At 38.7% G+C, this 24,309-nt stretch overlaps 1 protein-coding gene across 2 annotated transcripts in view; it reads right to left on the bottom strand.

Annotated features, from left to right (window-relative positions):
• The window catches only part of IQGAP1 (IQ motif containing GTPase activating protein 1), a 118,348-nt gene that overhangs the window by 48,642 nt on the left and 45,397 nt on the right, over window positions 1–24,309 (bottom strand). For both annotated transcript variants that reach the window (XM_058294721.2, XM_058294722.2), the window contains exons 3-9: window positions 16,629–16,785; window positions 15,259–15,336; window positions 10,063–10,139; window positions 4,650–4,717; window positions 3,365–3,478; window positions 2,652–2,830; window positions 1,479–1,563 (exon numbers count right to left, since the gene is read on the bottom strand). In XM_058294721.2, the coding sequence (XP_058150704.1) occupies window positions 1,479–1,563; window positions 2,652–2,830; window positions 3,365–3,478; window positions 4,650–4,717; window positions 10,063–10,139; window positions 15,259–15,336; window positions 16,629–16,785 (758 nt within the window). The remainder of the gene's footprint in view (window positions 1–1,478; window positions 1,564–2,651; window positions 2,831–3,364; window positions 3,479–4,649; window positions 4,718–10,062; window positions 10,140–15,258; window positions 15,337–16,628; window positions 16,786–24,309) is intronic.

Consider the following 24,309-nt stretch of genomic DNA (forward strand, 5'->3'; position numbering starts at 1 on the left):
ACTTTGCCACTATATTGAAGGCTATTTGAGGAAAGTTTTATTATTTTGCTCCTCATGACTATATGAGAACAATATGAATAAATATTTTTTAAAAGGTAAAGCTATTAATGTTATAAACTTCCAAATAATTTGGTAGGAAAAATTCCTTAGTAAAACTAAAGAAGTAGGAAATGCTCTACACTTTGTTCTCGTACACAGAGCTAAATATAAGAACACTCTGATTTTTATCTGCTGACTTAAGTAGTCATTCAGATAGAGCTTAACAAACCCCCCATAGTTGAATGGAACTACTGCTCTATTCAGAGGCCATTATTCTCAATGAAACAGAACACAATGAAATATATAGGTTCCTGGTCAGGATTTAGAACTCCATATATAATGAGTTGGTAAAATCTTGTAAACCTCTCTGACTATTCAGAATATTAGTTCAGATGAGAAATTCAGGCCTCCAAATGAACAATGAATATACTGATCACTATTACTATTACTATCTTAAGCAAAACAAGATCAAACCTGGCCTAACTGGTTAAAATCAAATAAGCTTTTTAGTTCTTTAGGTAAGTCTACTATATGCCTAGGAATTATAAGGATAGGGAAAAAAAAAAAAAAAAGGAGAGCTAATAAATAATCTCTATTTTTAAAAAGTTTATAAATATATTAGAAACAAAAAGCAAGCAGTACAAGATAGCACATAATTTAATTAAGTGCAGAATTGTGTGGTTTAGCCTATATACACTGTAGGAGATTTGAAAGGGAAGATCTGTGAGCTGAGCTAGGTACTGAGGTGAGAAGTGAGCTGGAACCTTGAATTTGGATTAGGTAAGAGATTAGGGATGAGGGCATTACAGTAGGGAGATGATGTGAGAACGACAGCAATGATGATGATTTAGTATTTACCAAATATCAGGCAATTTATATACAACATCTCTTATCATCCTCCTAACAATTCTATACCATAGGTGCCCAGTGCCACACAGCTATTAAGAGGAGGACAAGAGAGTAAATACAGGACTATTCCACTCCAGAGCCAGATTCTGCATGACTCATGAAACAAGAAGAATAAATATGGGAAAGAATTAAGTAAATGAGTTTCTTATGGAGAGTTGTATAGATAAAATATTGCATAAAGAACACTACTATGCTAGCAATCTCCATTTTGTCTGGTAAGTAATAGGAAACTAACGCAGGTTCCATAGCACAGGAGTGACAAAATGAAAATTAAACAGGGTGAAAGAGTGAAACTGTAGCCAAAAAGACAGGAATCTGCTGAAAAATGCAGGAGTGAGGTGAAGGCCTGCCAGAGGACAAAGGCAGCTTAAACAGAAGCGATATGGGCCCAAAAGACTGTAAAAGGCAACAGTGCCTAAACAACTCCACTAACTAAAAGAAAATGAACCTTGCCATAAGTCCTAGAATAGAGCAACACTCCCATTATTTTGTAACATCCCCTTTGGTTCCTGCCTCACCAACATACTTACTGTTGACTTTGTTTATATTGCCTTGAATTTCAGCCTGAGTGAGCAGCTCCTCATAAACGTCCCTTTCTCTCTCAGAGTTCTCTGTCTGAGGATGAGAGAAAAGTGTAATTAGCTCAGGTGCTCTTCTTCCACCATAACAGAACCAAAGAAAGGATGGGTGTGGCTTAAAATCCTTGATAACAAAAAGCAATGCTACATGACTGTAACTAAGAAGAGGGAGAGAAGCAGATCTGCTTGTTAACAACATGCACAGGGGTTCTTACAGGGAACTGAGCAAGGGAAGGAAGGCCTGGATAGACACTGGCCTGCTCACTTATAAGGTCGTGGGGACTGAGGGCCGGCAGCCTTGCCTCAGACTGCACAGGAGGGGGCACATCCAGGTCACCAGCTCTCAGAGCCTTTCATGGTGATGCAGGCAGGGGCATGGCAGCAGCCATTTGCCTCCAGGTCAGTTTGACACCCATCTTGGGGGTTGTAGTCCCTGCTCTCTAGTAAGAGATATGAAGAATATTCTGAGAGAGGGATTGCTTTCATTTTGCTGTAATATGGAAACATGCACACAGAACTGAGATGTTTCCATCACAGTTCTTTGTTGATAATTTCAACAAGGGATGAATAAATTCATAAGAAGTCTTAAATAAGATTCTCAGCTCCAGATTTTTCAAGTCAGAATCATTCAATTAACTTCCATATACTCATAACAATGGTACATAAGAACATTTTATCCCAAAGAAGCTTGAAAAGGAGAAGGGCTATATTAATATTTGCAGATCTTTCAAATAGCACCTTTAATTTTTAACAGTCACACTGTAGATCTTTATTTACATAAAACTCAAGAAGAAAGTAGAAGTCATACCAAAAGACTTATTGTGTAATTCCATTTATATGAAATTCTAGAAAAGGGAAACTATAGTGATTGAAAGATTGGTAATTGTCAGGGGACAGGGGCCAGGGGTTTGGGGGAAGGTAGAGACTGACTACAAAGGAGCAGCAGGGAACTTTTTTGGGGTAGTTACATTATCATATATATTTGCCAAAAGTCATCAAACTGAGCACTTAAACATGGGTGAATTTTACTGTGTGTAAGTTATACCTCAATAAAAATGATTTTTAAAATGGAGTCATAATAAATGAAAGAATATAAATTAGAAAGAACAGATGTTTCATTTTTACCCTGTTTCTAGCATTTGTCATTTTGTCTTGCTTAGCCTGGTAAAGCACATCCTGATAAGTGGAAGCCAAGAGCTCTTCAAGATTTACAAGCATGGCATTGGGGTTTTTCAAAGCTGTAAATGTGTCGGCTGGGATTCTATGGTCAACAGCTTCATTAATAGCAATAACAGCAGCATGTACTAAAAAAAAAATCAAAACATACAACATTGAGGTTACATAAAGGATGTATATTAAACATACAAAACAACACTGCAACCCCCTATTATAGAAAGAGCCTCCTTTTCATAGAAAATTAAAGACAGGAGTTAGAGAAATGGCTGCCTGATTCCTATGAGCCTAGACTCTTCCTTATGATGCACAAAGCCACAGCTCTGCTTGGGATCCATGTTTAGGATGCTAAATTTGGAATCTCACAGGAAAATTTGTAAGACATGTTGAAGGAGCCACACTTATGGAAATTTTCACATTTAATTATCAATAAATAGCATAAAAAATAAATTCAAAATGGCGCTGAAATAAGGTAGTACTCACTTTCTAAATGCTTTTAATTAAAATTAATCACTTATTTCTAAATAACATTGGCATAGAAGACTATAGCAGTAATTGAAACTACATTTATTGACTTCCTAATGTCCAAGATCATCACTACAGTAATTAATTGTCAGAAGTGATAGCAACAATCCCGTTTCAACCCATAAAATTTCTCTCCTTACATGCAGCTTCATCTACTGAGAGTTCATTAGCCAGGATGCCTCCAATTTTGCTGAAGGCAGGCATCTGGATCCCATACTTCTCCAGCTCAATCTTCATGTTATTGATTTCTTCTTCTACAGGAAAGAATTAAGACCCAGTCAAGCAAGTTAAGCACCTTTCCATAACTCACAGAAAACAAGAGTTTCCTTGACTATAAAATGTGACGAAAATGGCATCTACCTTTTAGGGTTAGTTTATAAGAATTTAATAAAATAATACATGGAAAGAACTTAACACAGCACCTGGTAAATAACATATACTCAATAAATATTATTATTATTTTCAAGGACACCAAAAATCACTATAATGTGAGAATGGCCCTATAAGAAATAGCTTTTCAAAACTGCTTCTTACGGCATTTCCTATAAAGAACTTATGAAGGAAGCAAGTTTAAAGGGAACACAACAACAGGTAAAGCACAAACTAGTCAACTATTTCAGATCACCAGCTGCTATCAAATAATTTTGTTTCTAAGGCAAAGAGCCAAATGATAATGAAAACAATATGTAAGGCTTGACCCTTGCTCCAGGACTGGTGAACAATTTCTCTGGAAGTAAAAATATCAAATAAAAGCTTTGTTACCAATTTTGAACCACCAGCTTCAAAAAGAGATTTGACTCTATCTTACCCCTAACCAAGATTACCACTACCCTTTTTCTCTCAAAGCTCTTCTTCCTGTAACATTGTAAGGTTAAAAAAAATAAGGACCTGACTACAGCAAATATACATAGAAACACCTACCCAAATAAGCTAATATTTAAAAATTACTAAATTGTCACCTTTGCATCACCTCACTACCTATTCTCCCCCCTTGCTTTGTCCACAATAGATGCGCAACTGTTTGCTGGAAGGCAGAGGGGAAAGATTGTTTATAATGCATTTTTTTACCATACATGAATATTTAATGTTAAATATTAATATCAGTATATGTTATAAATATATATAATATGCATTATCTAATATATAACATTATATATTAATATTATCCCCAATTTACACAGAAGATAAACTGAGATTTACTAATCATGCCCATGTCATAAGTGAGACAACAGCCTAAAATTCCAGTTACTATACTGATTCTTTCTAACCACACTAGGAGAAGAATGTTTAATTCTTTCATCTCTGTTGCCAGGATATGTTTAAATATGCCCAGGATATGCCCTTGGTTTCTAAAAGTGGTATCCTGATCCTTCAGGCTATTTCCATATAAATCAAGCATTTCCTGCCAAGTGTATAACTCCTTACCTGTGAAGTCAACTTTTCCATATAGATCTTGAATCTGAGGAGCAAGGCCCAGTTTGAACAGGTACAAACTAGAAGACACAATATACAAAATAGTTAGACCTCCTAGTTGTACCTAGCTGCTGATCCTAAAGAGGAAAATCAGTGTAAAGAACAAAATAAAATAGAAACAGCAAAAAGGCTATAAAGAGAATCCCAGTATCCTACAGAATTTCCCTCTGTAGTTACAATACTTTACCCCAGAGCCTTTCAGTTTTACATTATGTTGTCCAAAAAGTCACATAATAAAATGCAAAAAGCACTGGACTAGGAATCAGTAGATAGGAATTCAAGTCCAAGTCTGGCACAAATCCAATATATGATTAGATATTAATATTAAAGTTAATATAATTACTATTAGTGAAGTCTCTTCACTTCTCTGTTTACTTTCTTATGATCAACAAGTTTTAAGCAACAAGATACTTTAGGAAAGTCTCATGAAAATGACTCAGATAGCAAATCTTATTTAGGCTGAATTAATATTACTATGAGAAAAGTTTAATACAAGTAATTCAAGAGTTTTAAATAAAGTACATAAATATTTTTAGCCTTTAAAAATAATCTATTAGACTCTAAGCTACATGAAGGCAGAGACGATTTTCACAAATGCATGCAAAGAGTGCCGTGCCATGCAGGGGTGTCCCCCGCGTAGTGGAGCCCCACGCGCAAGGAGTGCGCCCCAGAAGGAGAGTCACCCAGCACGAAAGAAAAGTGCAGCCTGCCCAGGAATGGTGTCGCACACATGGAGAGCTGACACAAGATGACGCAACAAAAAGAAACACAGATTCCCGTGCTGCTGACAACAGACGCGGACAAAAACACAGCAAATAGACACAGAACAGACAACCGGGGTGGGAGTGGAAGGGGAGAGAAATAAATAAATAAATCTTGAAAAAAAAGAAGAAAAAAAAGTTCCTCTCAGAAGATTTTAAACCTCTCCAAGAAATATTCCAAAGCAAAATAGCCTTCTAAAATATGTTTCCTTATATATATATTTTGCACTAATAGTCTGCCCGCTTTTGCATTCTATATCAGTAAATAATATTTTTTCCAGGAATTTCTTCCCCTTTCATTTATTATTTTTTTGGGGGAAGGTACTGGGCATTGAACCAAGGACCTTATAGTAAATGGGAAGCAGGGGCTCAACCACTGAGCTACATCCACTCCGACTTGAAGACAGTTCAAGAATGTCATTTTCACAGCCTCATGAAGAGCTTTTTTTCCTCCCTTTATTAGAGAAGTTATAGGCTTACAGAAGAATCATGCATAAAATACAGGATTCCTATATACTACCCTATTATTAATACCTTGCACTGGTGTGGAACATTTGTTACAATTGATGACAGCATAATTTTATAGTTATACTTTAACTATAGTCCACGGGTTAACTTGGGGTTTCACTGTGTAGTGTCATTCCATGGATTTTTTAAAATGTCTACTCCGTTATCATATATACAATCTAACATTTCCCCTTTTAATCACATTCAGATATGCATTTCAGTACTATTAATTATATTCACAATGTTGTGGCATTAGCTTTTAATTTCTTTCAGTGATCAATTAAAGGTGCTACAATGATACCAATAGTTGAAGAGGGAAGTGGATGTGGCTCAAATGATAGAGCTTCCACCTACCATATGGGAGAACGTGGGTTCAATCCCTGGGGTCTCCTGGGGAAAAAGAAGAGAAAGCGTGGCTGTGCAGCAGGCCAGTGCCCGCTCCAGTGCCCACGTGTGAGCCAGTGCCCCATGCAAGGGAGTCATGCTGCAAGATGATGACGCAACAAAAGACAGACAAAGGGAAAGTCAAGTTGAAGCGCAGCAGAAACCAGGAACTGAGGTGGTGCAACTGACAGGGAACCTCTCTTCCCATCAGAGGGCTCCAGGATAGAATCCAGGTGAATCCTAGAGGAGATAAAATGAGAAGAGAAGACAACACAGACAGCAAAAGCAGGAGGGTGGAAGGAGGGGAAGAGGTTGGGGAATAAATAAATCCAAAAAAAAAAAAAAGTAGAGGAGAATGTAAGGCATGGGCACCATCTTTCTCTTACCTCTCTTTAATTACTAGGTAACTATAAGCAGTATTTTAAGGAGATTCTGGAACTATGAATGGAATTACAATGGCCACTTAGATCCTCCTGACCAGATAAAAAGTGCTAAATTTCAAACCTGAAACATAAAAAAACCTTAACAGTAAACATCACTTTCCAATTTTTGTTCCTGCTCTCCCACACCTACTTTTGCAAATAAGCTGTTATGACCCTATAAGGGGTCAGCTTATAACTGAGCTCGATTTCTTCTCCTTTTCTTTTTTTCTATTTAAGCTTTACTTTGTAGCAATGGAGAGAAGGAAGCTGTGTTAGCCTATCTGAATTCCAATTTTCTTTGCAGATTGCTCAATAACCTAGAGTAGTATGCTAATCTCAAAGATCATTATTAATACTCTTAAATACAGCATTTCATTAGGAAACAGACTCCACTGCAGGGCCACCATTCCTTATTTAAATTAATTAGACTAGATATGTTTGAATTTAGAATTTCCCAAATATTGGGATGATTTTACCCCAGCAAGCCCTGGAGTAGCAATCCTAATCAAGTACATTCCTTTTCTGCTGAGAAACATGAATAATCATATTAGTAGACAACCTCATATTAATTCTGATCAGGTTTTGCCAACAAATGAGCCTGTACCAAACAAACTCAATTTTCAGAGCTTTTAGGTTTTCTGAATTAAGGATAAGGGATTATGGATATCGATTTAACCCTCAAATCCCAGTTCTTAGAAAGATAAAACATCAAGGGAAATGGAAAGACAGTAAGCCAATACATTCAGAATGGAGAACTGGGATCTTATCTGAGAGTGGAATGTAATCCACAAGAGTAATTTAGTCTGACTGAAGCACAATGACTATCCCTGGAATAATGCCAGTCAAGACTTGGAAAAAAGGAGAGGGGTAAAGAGACAGAATGAGAGAAAACAGGTATAATGCTTCTCTGGCACTGATGATCCAAAAGGGAGATGATACTTCACCTAATACAGTAAAATGAAGAACCTGCCTTGAACACTGTTGTGCTTTATGGTAAAAGAAGCAGCTCTGAGCACAGTTATAAACATTTCCTATTATCAGGTGTCACCAACCTTCCTTTCAAGGAAAACACCATAAGAAAGGAAAGAAACCATAAATCACCACCCACAACACATGGCTCTGTGTCTAGTTTCTAAGCATAGGCTTAGAAATGGAAAACAATAGCAGATTTCCTCCCTTTCTTCTTCTGATTCCATCATTAGAAAGGCACAGTTAATTCTGCAGCTCTATTTGAGAGAATTTCAGGGCCTGGGACCTAGGTTACAGTGCAGTAGGGGCTACAGAATTACCCGAGAGAAATTCTGCCAGCCCCAGATATCTCTGTGCCTCTCAAGTTCAGATATCCAATTGTAGGTACACCCTTCACCAGATTATCAACATCAACTGATCTCGTGTAACACTAAGCCAATCACAATAGTCAGAACTAATCTGATTTTGGCTCAGACACACACATTTGAAATGGCTACCTTCTGACATTCCCCCAGATACCACCCATTCCTAACACATTAAAAAAAAATTTATTTGGGGGAGGGTAGTAAAAAAGGAATATAAGGCATGGCCTCTGTACTCAAATGCTAATAATCTAATTAGGGAGAAAAGATTAAACACATGAAAGAAACAACAGGTAACTAAAAGACAAATAGGAGTTCAGACAAGGAATGAGCTGAAATCACTGGAGTAAATGTCACCAAGAAGGTAGGAATGGAACTAAAACTTGGCTGGATAAGCAAAAATAAAAAAACATGGGAAGTGGACTTGGCCCAGTGGTTAAGGTGTCCGTCTACCACATGGGAGGTCCGTGGTTCAAACCCTGGGCCTCCTTGACCCGTGTGCAGCTGGCCCATGTGCAGTGCTGATGCACGCAAGGAGTGCTGTGCCACGCAGGGGTGTCCCCATGTAGGGGAGCCCCATGCGCAAGAAGTGTGCCCCGTAAGGAGCCACCCAGCGCGAAAGAAAGTGCAGCCTGCCCAGGAATGATGCCACACACACGGAGAGCTGACACAACAAGATGATGCAACAAAAAGAAACAGATTCCTATGCCGCTGACAGCAACAGAAGCAGACAAAGACGACGCAGCAAACAGACACAGAGAACAGACAACTGAGGGGAGGCGAGGGGAGAGAAATAAATAAATAAATAAATCTTTTAAAATATATATATATATTTTATGGAGGGTCTGACACAGCGCTGTTTTGGAAAGCTGGCTCTGGTAGCTGCATGGCAGACAGATCAGAAGGGAGACAGCTGTGGGAGGAAAACGTCTTAGGAGATTAACAGAATCGTCAGCTATGTTCATTCACTCGTGTTGCTTCAAAAGATTCCAGTGGTACCAGGATCTGGCACATGTTTGATAGAGAAACTGGAGACGAGAGGCTTCTTATGGTCACTATTATACACACATTCACACACATAATTAACACTTATTAAGCACATATATAGAATGCTATGTAAAAAGGGCAGTCCAAGCAAAGAAATCTCACATTTATGTCCCACTCATTTCTACCATCTTCTCCTTTAGTCCTACGGCCATCAAGTAAATCTGCACCACTCTGAAATACTACATTACTATATAACAAGCACTTACTTCCAATCCCACACCCTCGCTCCACACAGATTACCTCTTCCTTTCCAATTCAGTACTCTGCTTATTCTAAGAGCCAGGGACTTGGAATTAAATCATCTTTCAAATTTACCATAAAAATGTGAAAAAAATTATAATCTTTGTTTCAGTTCCTATTTATGATATCCATGTTGGCATAAAATCATTTAATGAATGAAAAAATAATGGCAAGGACCTAAATGACAAAATAAATTATAAATCAAACTTGGTGTTGCTAAACATTATTTGAAGATGCTGCCAAAATTTGAATGTGCTACCAAAGAATATCAAGACAGTTTATTTTATATTTCAGCTTATCAGCTTAAAACAAAGTAATAAACAATAAAAGTTTTCAAATATACAGTTTTTATAATTTTTAAGAGATTACAATTAAAGGAAGGGACTAGACCTGAGTGAAGTATATATACCACAGAAACAATTAGCTCAATAATGAAATATTACACTATCTTTTTAAAAACAAAATTATCTGCTATTATTGGAATAAATTCCTTCTCCTGATTTCTTAAAAAAGCACAGTTGTTTCTCACCATTTTATTAAGATAATGACATTCTATCCTATTTAAAAATTCCAAAAATAAAGGAAAAATGTTTTCATTCTTATCTAATGGAAAAAAGACTATACATTCAATTCAGACATTATTCCTAATATTTTACCAAGCAAATCTGATTACCTGAGTGCATGGATACAGTAGATACATCTTGGCATGTTCTTTCGATCATAGATATCTGTCGTTTCTGGGTAAAAAATCTAGGGAGAAATAAAAGTAAAGTATCCATCCACTGGGGTTCATTTGACTATTCACCAATCATCAATAATACAAATAGAACTTTGGACAATTAGAAAACATTGTTGACATTCAGCAAATAACTTCATTAGGGTGAACAGACAACTCATATTGCAAAGAATAAAATGCTACAACATAGAATGAAAGGCGCTACTTGGAAAAGCACTATTTGGTCAGCCGACTGGCTTTCATTAGATGTGTGAAGTTAATTCACTTACTCCAGACACAGACAGACAAATGAAACCCAAGTTCTAGACCAGTTTAAATCACTGGCAAGTGTATGAGACCTTGAAGGACCACTATTTTCTTAAAACTATCTACCACAACTAGATTAAATTAGTAACTTAAATATTTACTGGTCTACTTTGTGCAAACACTAGATTTAGACATTGAAAAAAGCCATAACATATTAAAAGGGTGTTATGATGCTCAGAGAAAGTGGAAAATTAACAGAGGAACTGGCTAGAATAGAGGATATATGAGGCAAAGTGGGAGATGGTTACTTTTTCTTGGTAGCACTTTTCACAATTAATCAATTGCTTGTGTTTTTATCTGTTTGACTATTCCATTAGATTACAAAAAACCTGAAGGCAGGACCAAGTCTACCTTGTTCATTGCTGTATCCTCAATGCCAAGTCCAGAATCAGAAACATGGATTTGTTGAGTTAATGAATGAAGTACAATAGGAACAGATAGGATTTAGATTGGGAATAGCCTTTAATTTCAAGACCTATTATCACAGTAATGTGGCATCACACAATGCAATCTGGCAATCTGTAATTAGGGGAAAAAAGGTAACAATGGATTGGAGAAATGAAAGATGAATTACGAGGTGATTCAAAGAATGTAGCTGAGCAATAAAGACCTAAACAATGGCAGTGGAGAGAGTCCTGCAGCACTTTATACCTAACTCTATACTATAGCACTTATCACTTTGTATTTAATTATTTGTTTTACATGCTTGTTTTTTCAATTCCTATGGCTCTTGACTAAAAAGAACTGTCCCCCAGGGCTGGAATGTATCAGAATCAATTTTTCTCCATACATGCTGTTTGTGGCAGTTTGATATTATTTATGAATCACCCAAAAAGAGAAAAACTATGTTTGTAACTGGTCTGTTCTTCTGGGTGTGATACCCTTTGACCGTATTCACTCGAAGGTTTTAAGTTTAATTGATAAAAGATTAGGGCTTTGATTCGATCACGTCGGTAGCGCGCGACTCAGGGTTGAGTCCTTGCACCTGTGGTCGGCTGACACTCACTCAAAAAGACACAGGAGAAGGCTCAAACAGCTGAAACCCAGGGAGAGATGAGCCATTTGCCTGATAGTCTGCAGTTGAAGACAAGAGAGCAGCTGAGAGGCTGATAAGGCATGGAAAGAAAAGCCTTTTGCCAGCCTACAACTGAGATCCAAAGAAGGAAGGAGAGACCAGACAGAAATGGCCCACCATCTTGCTTTACCATGTGGTAACTGACTTCAGTGAAAAAGGAGCCTTGAGTTGGACTCTTAAGGGCCTTTTAACTATAAGCTTTTACCCCAAATAAATACCCTTTATATAAGCCAACAGATTTCTGGTACTTTGCATCAGCACCCCTTTGGCTGACTAATATACATGCTCACCCCAGAGACTGAACTGGCTTCTCTTGGAAGGCAAAATTCACAGTCATAGTGAGCTATCTTTCCCAAAAACAGTATCAAATTTCTAAGATCTACTGAGGTAGAAAGAAAAGTTGAGAGGCCTACACTGTGAAATCCTAAACTGAAAAAAGAAAATGAATCAACAGTGAGCAAGAAAGGTCTTCCAAGCAAGTGTGATAGCAAGAATAAAGAATAGCAATCAATAATTTCATGAGATAGTAAGGAGATAAGAAGTACAGAATACATTTTAGAAAGTAATAGAAAAATAAAGTTGGGTAAGTAGGATGAATCAGATTATGACTTGAAGTGAAACAAGTTTGAACTTTTTTTTTTTTTTCCTTTTTTAGGAGATACCAGGGATTAAACCCAGGTCCTCGTACATGAGAAGCAGGCACCCAACCAGTGCGCAACATCCATTCCCCAATGAGTGTTGTTGTTTTTTGTTTGTGTTTGTTTTTAGGAGGTACTGAGATCAGATCTCTTATATGGGAAGCAGACGTTCAACCTCTTGAGCTATAGCCATGCCCCAAGTTTGAAATTGACATATATGCTATAAAGAAGTATCCTGGGAAACGGACTTTGGCCCAGTGGTTAGGGCATCCGTCTACCACATGGGAGGTCCGCGGTTCAAACCCAGGGCCTCCTTGACCTGTGTGGAGCTGGCCATGCGCAGCGCTGATGCGCGCAAGGAGTGCCGTGCCATGCAAGGGTCCCCCCCGCGTGGGGGAGCCCCAAGGGCAAGGAGTGCGCCCGTGAGGAGAGCCGCCCAGTGTGAAAAGAAAGAGCAGCCTGCCCAGGAATGGCGCCGCCCACACTTCCCGTGCCGCTGACGACAACAGAAGCGGACAAAGAAACAAGACGCAGCAAATAGACACCAAGAACAGACAACCAGGGGAGGGGGGGAAATTAAATAAATAAATAAATCTTTTTTTTAAAAAAAAAAAAAAAAGAAGAAGTATCCTAGGCTTTGGAGTCAAGGATGAAAGAAGTGACTGGAGGCAGGACACAGGATATATTTAATAATGAAAGACTGGGGCTGGGAGACTGTTTCAACAGTGGATGGATAAAAGAGACATTTCAAATAAATGGAAAAGGCATGAAGGAATGACTGGATTTAGGAATCCAAGGTTACCAACAAGGTTTTAAGATTAGATTACTGGGAAAATGCCAACATGGTACCAGTTATCATGGAGGAGGGGAAGCCTTCACCTGGGGAAGAAGTTAGGTTTAGTTTTATATATGATAATTCTAAGTGGTACCAAGCTATCCAAGGAGAAATTTTTAGGCTAAGTGTCTTTAGCTCTATAACTCAGAAATCTTTATGTAGGGTGGAGATTTCAAAGCTGATATTATTCATGTTGTCCCTGAAAACCTTTGGGGAATTATACCTTTGTTGCAATTATGGTCCAAGACAATGGACTATTGTTAGTAAACAAAAAAGGTAATAAAATTAAATCATTAAAAAGCATTTTGTAGTAACAGTACTACTAGCAATAGCAAATATTAACACAACACTTAGTACCATTCAAAGGAGATTAAACTGCCATTGTCCAAAGGACATACTTATAAAAAACAGGAACAAGAAATGACAGGTGCAGAGAAAAGCCTAGTAGCTATAAGAACTTGACATACTGCATTTCCTGACATTTGTGGGAACTAATTCTCAGACGTAACAGTGCATAAAAGAGAACTTCAGCACTTTGCTCTGAAAAAAAGAAGAGGACAAAAGCTAATCTTCTGTAAAGACTCAGCTCTGGCTTTAACTTGATTCAACAGATATTCATGCAACAATAAGTTCAGCGCTATGCTAAACACCAAATACGGGAAACGGACTTGGCCCAGTGGTTAGGGCATCCGTCTACCACATGGGAGGTCCGCGGTTCAAACCCCGGGCCTCCTTGACCCATGTGGAGCTGGCCCATGCGCAGTGCTAATGCGCGCAAGGAGTGCCGGGCCACGCAGGGGTGTCCCCGTGTAGGGGAGCCCCATGCGCAAGGAGTGCACCCCACGCACAAGGAGTGTGCCCCGTAAGGAGAGCCGCCCCGCAGGAAAGAAAGTGCAGCCTGCCCAGGAATGGCGCCGCCCACACTTCCCGTGCTGCTCATGACAACAGAAGCGGACAAAGAAACAAGACGCAGCAAATAGACACCGAGAACAGACAACCGGGGGAGGGGGGGAATTAAGAAAATAAATCTTTAAGAAAAAAAAATTCTAAAAAAAAAAAAAAACACCAAATACATCCATTTCCAAGTTGTTTCGGCCACCTTCTGATACCCCAAAAAAGATTTTTTAAAATCTTTCTTTGGCTGAAAAAATTTGGACTCTATAGAAAAGTATTATGAATAAAATTAAAACCACTCCATAATTTCATCACACCAAAATCAAACTGTATCTATTTACTGATTTCCCCAAGAATACCCACTTTTTAAAAAAGGATCAAAAAGAAAAAAGAAAAAAAAAGAATACTCACTTTATTTTTACAAAAAACCAGTGATGTCATCTTTGTCAGAAGACAAACGCTTATAATCTTAACCTGGTTTTTTTCACTTAATACATCGCAGACAGCTTTGTCAATATAGACTGACATCATCCTTCTTTTAAATCTTTATTTCACTTTTTTAGTAGTTTTAAAAAAACTATTATTATTGACATCATCCTTTTTAATGGTTACACCAGTATTTGACTGGCTACAATACCCCTAGTGAAACATAATGCAGTTTGCTATCAATTTTTTCTATCATAAACAATGCTGAAAAATTCTTATCTTTTTGTACTTGTCTGATTATTTCTTTGGGATAAATTCCTAGATGTAGAATTCCCAGGTCAAAGGATATAAACTTTGAAAAAAATGTGCATGCCTCTAAGAGTGACATTACAGCATGGCCCTTAAGGATTCAAGGTAGACTAGATAGCTTAGAGACGGCAATTTCATTATGAGCAGCTAAATAAATGCCCCAGCAAAATATTTAGAGGATGCACATTCCCCTATCAAAACTACAGCCATCTCCAAAACTAGACATAGAAAGTAAATGTCATTATATTGCCTCCACAATTTGAAATATAAAATGATCCTTCATACTCCCTACAGATACGATCATTCTGAAGCTGAATGATGACATTTCTAAAATATTTCTTTAATTTCCTAAAGTCAAACTTAAATGTAACAACTGTGAATAAATAAAAACCACTGAATAAATAAAAAACACTGAATTTTTTTTTAAGTGAGTGATATAAGGAATTTTTCTAGGACAAGGTGAATCAGGAATGAGCAATATAAAAGAAAAAGAACAAAACTATTCCTTAAATCAAATAGAAGACAGAGATCCTTTAGCATTAAAAAGAAAATCACCAGAATCCAACTGAGAAAAATTTTACAAGTAGAATGAAAACTGCTGTGCCAAAGCAGTCAGATCTAAGCCAAAACTATGAAAACATATAAGTTACCTTAGGCAATCCAATCTCATCCATGGCATTCAACCACTGAATCACATTATCAGTGTGTCTAAAGTGGAGGCCAGTTGCCTAGAACAAATAAAGAACATTAGGCACAGTCAGCTATACCAAAGCAAATATCAAATTAAAACTCTCTTTTCAATAGTTCCTTTGTGAGACTTTAAAAAGTCACCTTAAATTTAAGGTCAGTTATAGCATCAGGCTCACATTTCAATCCCAAGAAGACAAATCCACATCTCAAAAGAATTTGGTCCTTGTCAACATCCCAACTTAGTTTATCAGCTTTCTTTTTTAGGGCCTTGAGCCACAGAAATCAAATCTTTTCACTTCTCTTAATCATCTGAAATTGGACAACTTTCCCCATTTTAACTTGGATTCTAATATCACAGGGTGGTCTTTTCTCCAAAAGTTGCCATTGCTTCCCATTTGCTAACAAATCTCAGTCCTAGGTTAAAATTAGATCTAAAGTAGTGATTCCCTTAGTTACTTCCTCTATCTTCTAAGAAATAAAAAATTCATCAAAGACCATGAAAATTTCTAGATATACTGCCATAAGAATTCCACCAGAGAAGCAACCCAGAAACAAAAAGACAAATACTATACAACTGCATTACTATGAACTAACTATATTGTGTAACATATTGTATGATTCCATTTATATAAAATGTAAATATGAATCAATTTATAAAGATTAAATTTTATTAGTGGTTATGAAGGGATAGGGAAGGCATGCTAGGGTGTGGAGTTTTTCTTTTTGGAGTACTAATTTTAAAATTTTTGTGATGATGAATGCACAACATTGTGACTACACTAAAAGCCACTGATTATTCACTTTAGATAGATATAGGGTATATGAATATCTCCATAAAACTGCTTAATAAATAAACAAATAAATAATTGTGCAAGAATAGCCAGAAATAGCAGCTATATGCAGCAGGGGAAACACATAAAGAATTTAAGAGGTAAAGAACTTTTTTATTTGTTTTTATTATTATTATAGAAATAATGAAAATGATCCAATAATGATTGAAGTGATGAATGCACATCTATGTGATTGTAACAAATACCATTGGTTGTACACTTTGGATGAACTGTATACTTTATTAGTATGTATCAATAAAACTTATTTGTTAAAAGAAAAAAAGAATTCTACCAGAAATACAAGACAGCAGAAGTTCTTTTACCATTATATCTTGCCTTTGCACCATTTTCTCACTCTACCAAGCATTTTAAAAGCTATATATTGTTGGAAGAAAACACACCTTACACATATTTTTCAATAACTCTTACAGATAATAAAATATGTTAATCCTTTCTCTCAAGTTTACAGAAAACTAAGTACCATGCAAGAAAATACTCACCTTGTATCTAGTCTGCTCTCGATCATAGATTTTTTTCAGGGACACCACTTTGGGAGAAAAGAAGTTTCCCAGTTTGGCAAGGTAGACCCCATTCCTGAGGCCCTCTTCCAGTTCTGTGGTAGGAGGCAGATCTTCCCCTAGGCATGCTTCCATCCACCTGCACAAAAGGAAAAAGGACATCAGAAAAGATAGGGACAGTCTGAACTCTCAGAGATTTTAAGCTTAATTTCTACACTCCTTAGGGAAGTTAAAAGATAGGGACATTAAAAGTTTATAGAGGGAAACGGACTTTGGCCCAGTGGTTAGGGCGTCCATCTACCACATGGGAGGTCCGCGGTTCAAGCCCCGGGCCTCCTTGACTCGTGTGGAGCTGGCCCAAGCGCAGTGCTGATGCGCGCAAGGAGTGCCATGCTACACAGGGGTGTCCCCCGCGTAGGGGAGCCCCACGCGCAAGGAGTGCACCCATAAGGAGAGCCGCCCAGCGCGAAGGAGGGAGCAGCCTGCCGAGGAACGGCGCCGCCCACATTTCCCGTGCCCCTCACGACAACAGAAGCGGACAAAGAAACAAGACGCAGCAAAAAGGCACAGAAAACAGACAACCGGGGGAGGAGAGGGGAATTAAATAAATAAATAAATCTTTAAAAAAAAAAAAGTTTATAGAGATGTTAAAATTCAGAAGGAAACTCCTGCGGAACCAGCAAATAATGAATTCTTAAATGTTTTTTGGAGAGGGAGAGGAGGTTGTTAAGGGAAAGGGAAAGAAAACGATCTTTTTCCTTTCAAGTACCTTACGAGACACTTCAGGGAAGCCCAAGATAAAAACAAAGGCAGTTTAGTTTCGTGTATTTTCCACTAACAGAAATGTACATAACTAAAAATCATTTAAGACAATGGTTTTTAACCATTTTTTAAAAAATCACAGAATCCTTTAAATATGTGAGAAAAGCCATAGATCATTTCCCATTAAAAAGTAGATATACTTAAAATTTATACTTAATTCCAGAGATTTCATTGACGTTCTCTTGAAATCCATGAAATCCAGATTAAGACACAATTTTAAATTATTTCATTCACATTTCACAAGGTGATATAATCCCCACACTCTCCTCCACAATGGAAAAAAAATTCCCGAAACACTAGATATTGCCCAGTCTGTTTCCCCTATGTGTAAAAATCTTAAAAAGTCAAATGAAAAAAAATTCAAAGGTACATGAGACAAGTAAAAATTAGGTTTGCTGGCCAAATAGGACCACAAAATAATGAAATAGTTGTAATGTTTATTGATACACAGAAGTGCAAATTAAAAGGCACATTTAAATACGTGCAGGAAAGCGGATGTGGCTCAAGCGACCATATGGGAGGCCCTGGGAATCAAACCAGTGAAGGCAAGCTGGCCTGCATGGCAAGCTGGCCCATGTGGCTTGCTGTCCCAAGCAGAGTGCTGGCCCAAGCAGGAGAACTGGTGTAGCAAGATGATGCAACAAAAAGAGACAATGAAGAGAGATGATAATAAATGCAGCAGACCAGGGAGCTGAGGTGGCACAAGAGATTGAGCGCCTCTCTCCCATGCGGGAAGGTCCCAAGATCAGTTTCTGGTGCCACCTAAAGAGAGGACAAGGGAAGCGGACTTGGCCCAGTGATTAGGGCGTCCGTCTACCACATGGGAGGTCTGAGGTTCAAACCCCGGGCCTCCTTGACCCGTGTGGAGCTGGCACATGCACGTTGCTGATGTGCACAGGGAGTGCCATGCCACACACACAGGGGTGCCCGCACGTGGGGGAGCCCCACGCACAAGGAGTACACCCCGAGTGCACCCCATAAGAAGAGCTGCCCAGGAATGGTGCTGCACGCGCAGAGAGCTGGCACAAAAGGATGACACAAGAGGGGAAAACACAGATTCCCGTGCCGCTGACAACAACAGAAGCGGACAGGGAAGAACATGCAGCGGATGGACAGAGAGAGCAGACAACTGGGGTGGGCTGGGGGAGGGGGCGGGAAGGGGAGAGAAATAAAATAAATAAATCTTAAAAAAAAAAGGAGAAGACAAGCAGACACAGAAGAATGTACAGCAAATGGACACAGAGAGCAGACAACAGTGCAGTGGGGGAGGGATAAATAAATCTTTAAAAAAATAAAAATAAATTTTAAAAATAAATATATCCATGCATAATCTCTCTCCCTCTATGGCCTTATAAAAGTCTAATATATGACCTTACGAGCATCTAAGTAAAACAAATATACCAAGAGAAAAATGGGCCAAATATGTGGCAGTTTAAAATTATTTTATGAATCTCAAAAAGAGAAAGACTATGTTTAAGAAATAATCCATTCCTGTGAATGTGAGACCCTTTCAATTGGACTACACCAGTGAAGAGAGAGTGACTTGGGTTAAATCTCTGCTGTCTTGCTGGGTCTGATAAAAATGGAGACACAGGAAAAGAGAGCAGCCATATTTGACCCTGCAATGTGAGAGAAAGGACTCCAGTTTTGTCCATAGCTGACCTGCAAGGAGAGAAGCCCCAAGAGGCTCAAAGAGCTGAGGCCCAGGGAGAGAGGGACCATATACCCCGAACTCAACTGAACTCAGAAAGACAGCAGAGCAGCTAAGACTGAGGAGGCCCAGAAAAAGATAAGTCCTATGCCTGGTTGCCCTCAGCTGAGCTCCCATAGATTCTGGAAGGAAGGCAGAGACCTCAGCAGAGATCTATAGCCATCTTCCTTCACCATGTGGCAGGTGACTTTGGTGAGAAAGCATCTCTGCTGATACCTTAATTTCATGACCTCAGAACTGAAGGATTTTACCCAAATAAATCCCCATTATAAAAGCCAACTCAGGGAGATGTGGCTCAAGTGTTTGAACATGTGCTTCCCACATGGAAGATCCCAGGTTCAGTTCCCAGTGCCTCTTAAAAAGCCAAAAAAAAAAACAAAACAAGCAAACAAACGACAGGGGGAAAAAAAAGCTTATACATTTCTGGTACTTTGCATCAGCAGCCCTTTTGGCAAACTAAAACATGTAAACATATTTATGATCCTATTTATGTGTGTATTTATATTTTTATATTAATAAAATTATTTAAATGATACACAGAGTTTGAATTTATTGTGCACATGTGTTACTTTTATAATTCTGGATAAAATATCTTATATTAATTCTATCTTTTCAAACTAAGAATACTGCTTAGAATTTTTTTTTAAAGATTTATTTATTTCTCTCTTCTTCCCCTCCCCCACCCCAGTTGTCTGTTCTCTGTGTCTATTCCCTGCGTGTTCTTCTTTGTCTGCTTCTGTTGTTGTCAGCAGCACAGGAATCTGTGTGTCTTTTTCTTTCGTTGCGTCATCTTGTTGTGTCAGCCCTTCGTGTGCGGCGCAGTTCTTGGGCAGGCTGCACTTTCTTTTGCGCTGGGCAGCTCTCCTTACGGGGCGCACTCCTTGCGCGTGGGGCTCCCCTACGCGGGGACACCCTGCGTAGCAGGGCACTCCTGGCGCACATCAGCACTGCACGTGGGCCAGCTCCACACAGGTCAAGGAGGCCCGGGGTTTGAACAGCGGACCTCCCATGTGGTGGGTAGACGCCCTAACCACAGGGCCAAGTCCACTTCCCTAGAATCTTTAAAAACAAAAGAAAAGCAGTAATTTTCCTGATTTTCTCAAATTCCACAGATTAGTTTCAAATCTATCTACTTTTAAAAAGCAGCTAGCACACTCTGTGATACAGAGTAGGTACTTAAATGCCAGGTGGATATATGGTTGCATGGAGGGGCCAGATAATTTTCTGGTTGTTTCTATACCCAATGATAGTAAGCCTTCTCCTCTGGCATTTCTTTGAGACAGTAAAATTTATGTGTCAGAGGAAAAAAGAAAGAAATGATTTTTCCAGAAGAGTTGCCATAGTAACCAAATTAGATACCAAATTGTAATAGCCACAAAATCCAAACTATCTCTGTAAAAGCCTAAAGAACAGAAAGACAATATGGAAAAGAATGGTGTTTATTGGCAAAGAAAATAAAGGTATAGTCCAAGGACACAGTTCATATAATTGTCTCTGCAATATTTTACTGCTGAAAGGGGTATGGATAAAATCATTCTGGCCAACAGCTCCTGGCAACCCCAGCTCTCAGGGGACAGTCTGACTTGGGTTCTCATTAACAGGGACAAACCTAGAGCAACTCTAACCTAAGCCAAAACCAGCCCTCTTAGGACATAATAACATGAAGGAAAAAAATGACTTATTTTCTTCTCCAAACAAGGTGAACACATAGGAGAAGGCTGTATGGGTAAACGGCGCAGTAGATGCTCTTCTTTTTAATCAGAGCCAGTTACCAGAGATGTTTAGGTCCTCCTCTTCTCTGAGACTCCTAAATTAAAATAAAAATCAAAGGAGGGACCATAGTGCACAGCATTTACAATCCTTTATCTTTGCCTTCTCTAGTCTATTACAAAACATTCCTAACTAATGACTAGACTCTGAAATTTTTTACAGTTGATTAGATGCCCTTGCACATGACACAAGTCAACCTAGAGGAAGAAAGAACAACTGGGGGGTGGGGGGGTGGGGTTGAATGGGACCTCACATATATATTTTTAATGTAATATTATTACAAATTCAATAAAAAATAAAAAAATTAAAAAAAAAAAAAAAAAAAAAAAAAGAACAACTGTGATTTGGTGAAAAGGGATAAGTAGAGGCAGAGAACTAGAATAAACAGAGAAAGGCAAAACACACAACAGTCTTTCCAAAAAGCTGCACAAAACCCAAAACTGCTCTCCATGTGTGACTCACTCTCCATTCTAAGCTCAGTTTCACACTGGAGTATCCCCTGGTTTGTTTATAAAAGTAAAATTAAGTTAAATTAGGAGCAAACTGCTTTGAAAAATTAAGAGCAGTAGGGTACTATGCTACTGTAACTTTTAATGTTAGCCAAAATTGACATTTCCCCCTCTACCACTAAGTCAGAGAATCACAAAATGTGAAAAGCCAGGAACATAACACGCTTCAACAACAAAATTTTAAAATTCTTTACCTTCCCCCCATTACTTCATAGTTCATATTAATTATTATTAGCAATTTGGTTCGTTTTTTCCTCATCTTTTTTTCTATGCATGGGTGGTTTTTGTTTGTTTTTTAAGTAGGTACCAGGGATTGAACCCAGGACCTTGAACGTGGGAAGCAGGCACTCAACAACTGAGCTACACCCATTCCCCAATGAAAGCTGGTTTTTTCATTTGTTTGTTTTTAGGAAGTACGGGAGATCAAACCCTGATCTCATACATGGGAAGCAGGCACTCAACCACTTGAGCTACATTTACTCCCCTGCATGGGTGGTTTTGCATTTACTTTTCGTAATACATATGTGTCTTGTATCTGCTTTTTTCTCAAAACTTTATGAATTTTATTACGTTATTATATAGTTTCCGTAGATTTTAAGTTACGTAAGAATTCTATCAGAATACTTAATCAGTCACCTAGGTTTAAATATTTACATTGCATTTAAAATAGTTCCAACATTAAACAATACTGCAAGGAACATCTTTGTGCACAGTGTTCTTCCGTATTTAGAACTAACTCCTAAGGAGTGGTTCTTAGAAGTATAATTCCAAATTAAAAGTGATAAACATTTTAAAGTTTTTTATTGTTTAACAGCTTCCCCAAAGGCTGCACCTATTTGCACAATTTTACAAGAATGAGACTTATCCAAGGACACCTGCTAGTCAGTGGCAACGGTGGAATAAGACCCTGATTCCTAGTTTAGAATTCTCCTGACCATACCACTGTTACTTCTTACCAAATCACCCCAAAAGTCTAAGAGGACTGTGTGCCTCAGGGCTGTCTAAACAGGGAAAAGTTTCAGATATCCCATTCAGAGAAAAGCTTGGTGTCTCTCTCTGGTCTGCTCACTTAACAGTTTAAGCACTTTAAGTCTAAGTCCACCAGTGATTCTCAACTCACAAAGCTTTTTTATAAAACTTAGGCATTTAATTTAGCATTATAAATGCATTTTAAAATAAATCTGTGCCCAAAAGAAAAGTCATTGGCCGACTTACTTTTTTTTAAAACAACTCTCCTCATGTTTAACACTGTCCTAGCAAAAAGCACAGAAATTTCAAGGTTGGAAGGCCCATTAAAGATCAAATCCACCCCAACTCCTCCACTCTATTCCCACCTCTCACTCCCTTCCCACTTTTTTTTTTTTCCTAAGCAGCCCACATCCTTGAGTTTTTTTTTATATTTTAGCTCCCACCTTGGATTTAATTTTTTTTTTTTTTTAATTCCCCTCCCCTCCCCCGGTTGTCTGTTTTCTGTCTTTTTGCTCCGTCTTGTTTCTTTGTCCGCTTCTGTTGTCGTCAGCGGTATGGGAAGTGTGGGCGGCGCCATTCCTCGGCAGGCTGCTCCCTCCTTCGCACTGGGCGGCTCTCCTTATGGGTGCACTCCTTGCGCGTGGGCCTCCTCTACGCGGGGGACACCCCTGTGTGGCAGGGCACTCCTTGCACGCATCAGCACTGCGCATGGGCCAGCTCCACACGGGTCAAGGAGGCCGGGGCCTTGAACCGTGGGCCTCCCATGTGGTAGACAGACGCCCTAACCACTGGGCCAAAGTCCGTTTCCCTCCCTTCCCACTTTAATTCTTGAATGCTGCCAAAACATTCCAGCCAAATCATGATCCAGGCTGAGCCTAAACACTGCCACTGGCAGAGGTTGACAGAATCACATTCGAGGTACCCACTTCACTTCTGGATTCTTTTAGCCAGAAAGTTTTTATTGTGCTAGCATCAGTTTCCCATCGGCCCCCTAAGCTGTCTTCAAGAGCAAGAGAACGTTATGTGATTAAAAGTATAATGTGAACAGCCCTGGCTATGGACTTAGAAAGACCTGGATTTGTGTCCTGTCTCTGGCACTTACCAAGATAGCAAGTCACTTAATTTTTTCATGTGTTAAAAGGGGATAAGATCACCTTCCAAATAAGTTTGTTGATTAAATATGACTACAGGGTGAAGTACTAGCAGGCACTGAAAACATTTCTGTGCCTTCTCTCCTCTCATGTAACAAGACACATGCTGATACTTCAGTAGTTAAAATGACTCCAGGGGAGCAAATGTAGCTCAGTGGTTGAGCACCTCCTTCCCATGTACAAGGTCCCAGGTTCCAAATCCCTTAAGTGCTCCTCATAAAAAAGACAAAAATGACAGCAACTACCTCAGGATGGCTGTGAGGATTAAGGGATAATATGAGACATTCAAGGCATTTGGTGACTACATCTCTGAGCACCACTGCACTTCATGGTCAATGGTCCACACCATAGCCCACACTCTCCCACATTCCACCCAGTGGGCCATGGGAGGACATACAATGTCCGGTAACTGTCCCTGCAGCACCACCCAGGACAACTCCAAGATTGTTATTATGGGGGGAGGGTATATGGGGACCTCATTTTTTTAATGTAATATTAAAAAAATAAATAAAGACAAAAAAAATTTTTTTTAATTTTCTTAAAAAAGAGATAATATGGATAAAGTGCTAAGAGCAGTGATTGCAGAGAGGAAGCTGTTGCTGTTACTGATGGCATAAGACATGATTCCCCCGCCCCTTGCAGCTTGGTCACTCATCTGTGAACACTCTCCAACTGAACAGTATATTCCAGGTATGAGCTGAAGAGTCTGAAATAGAACTGGACTCTTAGCT

Source organism: Dasypus novemcinctus, chromosome 3 (assembly GCF_030445035.2).
Source record: "Dasypus novemcinctus isolate mDasNov1 chromosome 3, mDasNov1.1.hap2, whole genome shotgun sequence".
In the NCBI taxonomy this organism is placed as follows: Eukaryota; Metazoa; Chordata; class Mammalia; order Cingulata; family Dasypodidae; genus Dasypus; species Dasypus novemcinctus.